The 5,874-nt window shown below is 35.3% G+C and overlaps 1 protein-coding gene across 3 annotated transcripts in view; it reads right to left on the bottom strand.

The window, feature by feature from the left end:
- Window positions 1-273: 273 nt before the first annotated feature.
- Window positions 274-5,874, bottom strand: part of LOC143222306 (nephrin-like) — a 45,627-nt gene continuing 40,026 nt past the window's right edge. For all 3 annotated transcript variants that reach the window (XM_076448658.1, XM_076448676.1, XM_076448666.1), the window contains 3 exons: window positions 5,771-5,843; window positions 1,634-1,728; window positions 274-584 (listed from right to left, as the gene is read on the bottom strand). In XM_076448658.1, coding sequence (XP_076304773.1) covers window positions 369-584; window positions 1,634-1,728; window positions 5,771-5,843 — 384 coding nt within the window. In that variant the 3' untranslated portion in view covers window positions 274-368. The remainder of the gene's footprint in view (window positions 585-1,633; window positions 1,729-5,770; window positions 5,844-5,874) is intronic.

Here is a 5,874-nt window from a genome sequence, read left to right as displayed (position 1 = left end):
AGAAAGAGATACCACGTTTCGGAACTTTATTCTTTCTTCATTTACGATATTCATACAATAATTGAAACGTGCACGTGTACAACAACAAAAAATACAGCTCAGTTTATTTGTATTAACTATATCCGATTTTCCAGTTGCAGCCATGTGATAGGCCACACTTCTCGTGACAGGGCCAAGAGGTTTAGCAACAACGTAACCGTGCGATTGTTACACGAAAGAAGATATTAATTTTGAACGTATTTGGTACAGAACATACACAGAGATAAATATATCCGTTTGGGTCTTGTTATTTTATTGTACTTGAAATTACATCAGGATGATTCTTTAAGATTCAAGCTTGTTCTTCATGGAACTGGTCTGAAGTCATACTACGTGAACCCTACTTTACCGACAACGTATTTCTGGGGCTTGGATGACGTATGCAGTGCAATGTCACCAGACTGGACAGTGTATTCCTTCCCAGCATGAACTTGACTGCTTTTGGTCGTCGTAGTAGAAGCAGGATACAGAACGTTGCATGTTCCAACAGTAGACGAAGCTGTCCTTTGGAGACTTCCACTATTCATGAAGATGGTGTTGTATTCCTATAGACAATACACTTTCTTAAAAAAGAAGCCGTTTCCAAATTCGTTTCGTTTCAGAGAACGTCGTTTGAAAAGAACAGTAAGCAAAACGCCGAAGAAGATTTGATGAATTATCTTTGTTATCCTTTACCTAACACAAAATATCTAAATTATACGGGTCGTCAGTGTTGCTAAAATAATTTTAGCTTCTTATCACACACACGTCACCAATGCTGCGTATACGTTTTACTCTCTAACACACAAGCAAAAGAAAGTAGAGCTTAAACAATATCTTTTTACCTTTATCCCTGACATTTAAAATTCTATTGTTGAAGGTAAATGTTATATGTCATACAAAATATTTCATAGAAATTAAAGAAAAAGATTTATGCTATTATATATTAAATATTATATATATTAATATAATATATATATTAAATAAATATTGAAAAATAATAATTTTCGGTGAATGAAAGACAACCGAAACACATGCACACACAAACAAAGCTATCTAAATCATCACTACACATAGTCCAGTGTGAAGAGACATGGAAGTCTTCCAATCCAGTAACAGGTGACAAACCAAAGAACGGACTGCGCCTGACATTTTTATCTCTCTGAAACTTTAATTTTAATATCGAGAAAAAATAATTTTAACGAATTTTTTTATGAATTCCTTCCTCAGTGAAAAGTATCTCGTAACCGGCGTGAAGCCAACCAAGAACAGAGCTAGCTAGCTTCCCTTCAATTAAAGTATACCTATGTATCAATCAACCTAGAATTAATTCGCTCATAGCTAACCGTCGATTCAACATTCCAGATAGAACATTCAGTATTATTTGTAAAACTTTTGTATATAAATCATTACTGTGATAAATGTTGTTATAAATTACGTTATTGTTTGTATATTAAAATACATTCGTGTTAAGAATAATACAGAGTTTATCTTTTTGGCAAATATAATAAGCTTGCTACAAATCTACATTCACTTCACTTTTAAATTCAAATTTCCAGCTGTTTGAAATCTCAATACGAAAATACGTAACACTAGTTTATGATAATTAACTCACTCGCTTCGGTGATTCACAGTTTACTATGTTTGATAATCCAGGGTTCTTTAAAATATCCGGACAGTCCTCGCCAGTTTCATTGGAAGCTCTGTTTCCTTGATTACGGAATTCATAAAATACAAAAGTTATTTTTATTGCATACTAACATTACTTCACAAATTAATAAAATGTTCACAGACAATTTTATTTTGACACATCTATGCCGAATTCATATAAATATCCAAGTGAATATCCAATAGAAAAAACTAAAGCTAATTGTTACTACTGGGTAGAAAAAAACTAATGCTAATTGCTTTCTATATAAATCATATGAATGAATATATGTAAGGCAGTAAGCTGCTGTATTAACGCTTAATAAAACCTGCTGTTGAAGTTTCTATGCTTCATTTTATTATTCACAAGCAAAATTACTCGTTTCCGGAACCCAATAACGGGAAAGTTTATTTATAGCTATCAATTTAAATCATATCATGATATTAAAATGAAGTTAATTGTGATGCTTTCTCTGAGTTACCATCTAACAGTAAATGTAATTGTTAAGTATTTCAGTCATGCTAAGAACCATTCAACTTACAGTAAACCTACATTGTTATACTTTAAGTTACGTGACATTTTGATAAATTAACGATTGCGTGATTGGTTCCTAATAATTTAATGTAGAATATCCTGCTTTTGAAATAAAATTAGCCATCAACATTATGCGTGCCTGTTGTCACGTCATTTCGAAACTCAGTATTGAGCTTTGCCTGCGTGCGCAGCTTTTCAAGTGCAACGTGGAAGGAATGCCTGTCGGTGTTTGGGTAAGAAAAGTTCATACCCTGGAGGGTCAAGTTCTCTGTGACCTCTTCCTCCTCCCCGTACTTATGTTCATGATGGATTGGTATTTGTAACTGTAGAACTGAATATTATTTTGATCCTTTTCAGGGCAATGTCCATGTATTGTGACTCGTATAGAGTGATTATTTTATTCTGTCAGCAGAATGTCAAGTTTGTTGGTGGCATTTTTTTATTGTTTAATAATAAAAAAATTATATACATATATAAATATATGTATTATTATTATTATTTTATATTTTTATTTTTATTATTTTAAAGTTATATATATATTTTTTCTTTTTTATTTATTTTTATATTTAAAATATAAGTTAACTGGGAGAGATATTTAGGACTAGCTTCATCATGTATGAGGTACCTGTCTAGTTTACATAGTAATTCGTTTTCATCCAATTCTTATTAAAGTACATTATTGTAATATGTAGGAGTCTATCTGGTTCGGTTGGTATGTTCGAGTATTTGTGAATGAACTGAGATGATATAGTTCTTGGAACTCTGTATGCAGTTGTTAGGAGTGTGTTTTGTATTGTTTGAAGTTTGGTTTTAATTATTTTATTGCTTACAGTTATCCATGCTGGAGCTGCATAATTTATTACAGGTCTAATATATGTTTTATAGATTTTTAGTAAGTTATCTGTAGATGCTCCACTGTTTTTACCAGTTAGACTCCTAGCATAGTTAGTTCTTCGCCAGACTTTATTTTTAATTTCGTTCACATGATTGATCCAAGTTAGTTTTGAATCATAGGTCAGACCTAAAAGTTTTGCCGATGGGGCAGTCTGAAGTAGTGTGCCATTCATATATAGTTCTGGCTGTTGTTTTTTGTGTTTTGTGAATTTCGTAAAGACTACGAGTTGTGTTTTTGCTGTGTTTATTTTTATTCTATATTTTTGACAGTATTCACTTATTCTATTTAGTTGCGGTTGTATGTTAGTGGCTGCTATCGTGGGTGTTGCGGCACTTTTCCAGACTGCCACGTCATCTGCGAACTGTGAAGAGAATCCATGATTTGGATCCCTCAGTGGCATATTGTTTACATACATGATGAAGAGTTTAGGGCTAACCACCCTCCCTGAGGGACACCAGCTTCAGGAGTAAAGTATTCAGAAAATGTTCCTTCAACATTTACTCTACACTTTCTATTTTACAAAAGTTATATAACCAGCGAATAATTCCGCGGTAGTTCCATTCCATTCATTCGGAACATTAGACCATCGTGCCAAACAGTGTCGAATGCTTTCTCGATATCAAGGAAGCAAGCGACAGTACATTCTTTTTATTGAAGCTATCTATTATGGTTTCAGTTAATCTGATTAGGTGATCTGTCGTTTGTCTAAATTTCCTGAATCCATTTTGTTCTTTTGGTAATTTTGATGTTATCTCCAAGAATGTGGAGAGTCTATTACTGATTATTCTTTCAAGAATTTTGCCTACACAGCTGGTCAGGCTGATTGGTCGGTAGCTATTAGGTTTATTTGCTGGCTTTCCTTCCTTATGGAACATTAATATATTTGCAAGCTTCCAAGAAACTGGGATGTATCCTGAGGATAGAGATAAGTTAAAAAGTGAATTTAGGTGGTCAAACAATTTCGGAGTGCCCTTTTAGAAGGATAGCTTGTATTTCATCTTCACCTGAAGATTTGTTTTTGTGTGTTTTTATTGCATCGAGTAGTTTTTGAAGGGATATTTCATTTGTTAGTAACGTGCTTGCATAATCTGTGTCGGAACTTGTATTTGTATCAGTTATGTTTATTGGACATGGAAAGGTTTGGGTTTTGGTTTTGAATTTCAAAGCTACCCAGGGCTATCTGCGCTAGTCATACCTAACTTAGTAGTGCAAGACTAGAGGGAAGGCAGCTAGTCATTACCACCCATCGCAAACTCTTGGGCTACCCTTTAACAACGAATAATGGGATTCACTAACATTATAACGCTCCCACGCCTGAAAGGACGAGCATGTTTGATTTGACGAGGATTCCAACCCGTGACCCTTGGATGACGAGTCGAGTGGCTTAACCACCTGGCCATGCCGGGCCCCAACGTGGAAAGCAGTATTATCAAAAAATACCAAACAGATGAGCGCTTGGACAGACACAAGGGTTCGCAGTGCATATAAGGTTGCATGACGACCCAAAAGCTTGTTTCTTAACATATTTATTGCATGAAGTAACTTATTACAATTGAGTAAAGAAAGAAAACACGACATTTAATTAGAGCCCAAACATGAAATCAGTTTAAGTAATCTTGTATCTATCTATCTATCTTTCTATATGTATATATTACATTATGTGTGGTTATTGACAACTGGTTTCAAAACCAGTTGAACCAGGTGAATATATTTTACACATTGATAGAGAAATGGACCTGAGAAGAAAATCTTAATAAAACTTTTGTCATGTTCATAACTAGACAAAAATAAATCCGATATTTATTATAGTCATGAATCAGGACAACGAGTCTGATTTACCACAAAGCCGTCACATTGAAAAATGAAACTCGTGTTAAAACATGATTGCAAGGCTTAAGGCTGTATTCTATACGAGTTGTAATTAACTACGTGATTGGATTAATGGCAAGATATATGAACAGCTTTATTAAGACACCGATACTGTCATAAATATTATTATAAATATTTTGAATACTGGGTGAACTAGGGGTAACGTACAAGTAGACACCCAGAATATCAAGGATTTATTTTACCCAATATTGCCCCACAACACAGGCAGTAAATTCAAGGAACCAAACTATGTGGGCCCGGGCATGGCCAGGTGGTTAAGGCAATCGGCTCGTAATCCGAGGATCGCGGGTTCGAATCCTGGTCACACCAAACATGCTCGCCCTTTCAGCCGTGGGGTCGTTATAATGTGATGATCAGTCCCACTATTCGTTGGTAAAAGAGTAGCCCACGAGTTGGTGGTTGGCGGTGATGACTAGCTGCCTTCCCTCTAGTCTTACACTGCTGAATTAGGGACGGCTAGCGCAGATAGCTCTCGAATAGCTTTGCGTGAAATTAAAAAACAAACAAACAAGGTTCGAATCCCGTCACACCAAACATGCTCGCCCTTTCAGCCGTGGGGACGTTATAATGTGATCAATCCCACTATTCGTTGGTAAAAGAGTACCCCAGAGTTGGCGGTGAGTGGCGATGACTAGCTGCCTTCTCTAGTCTTACGCTGCTAAATTAGGGACAGTTAGCGTAAATAGCCCTCGAATAGCTTTGAGCGAAATGCATGTATTAATTCCAAACTAATACCTAAAAAAAATAAATATTTGTAATTCCTTTAACTTCAAAGAATTTCTTACCATCTTCTGCTGGGTCTCCATGGGGTTCGTTACTACTTGGGGTTTTGCTTTCCTCAATCTGTCCTTCTTTATTCTGCACGAAAAATAAATAGAATATATCAATA

This window comes from Tachypleus tridentatus, chromosome 1 (genome assembly GCF_004210375.1).
Source record: "Tachypleus tridentatus isolate NWPU-2018 chromosome 1, ASM421037v1, whole genome shotgun sequence".
In the NCBI taxonomy this organism is placed as follows: Eukaryota; Metazoa; Arthropoda; class Merostomata; order Xiphosura; family Limulidae; genus Tachypleus; species Tachypleus tridentatus.
Note: the sequence above shows the minus strand (reverse complement) of the source record. Positions and strands in the feature narration are given on the sequence as shown.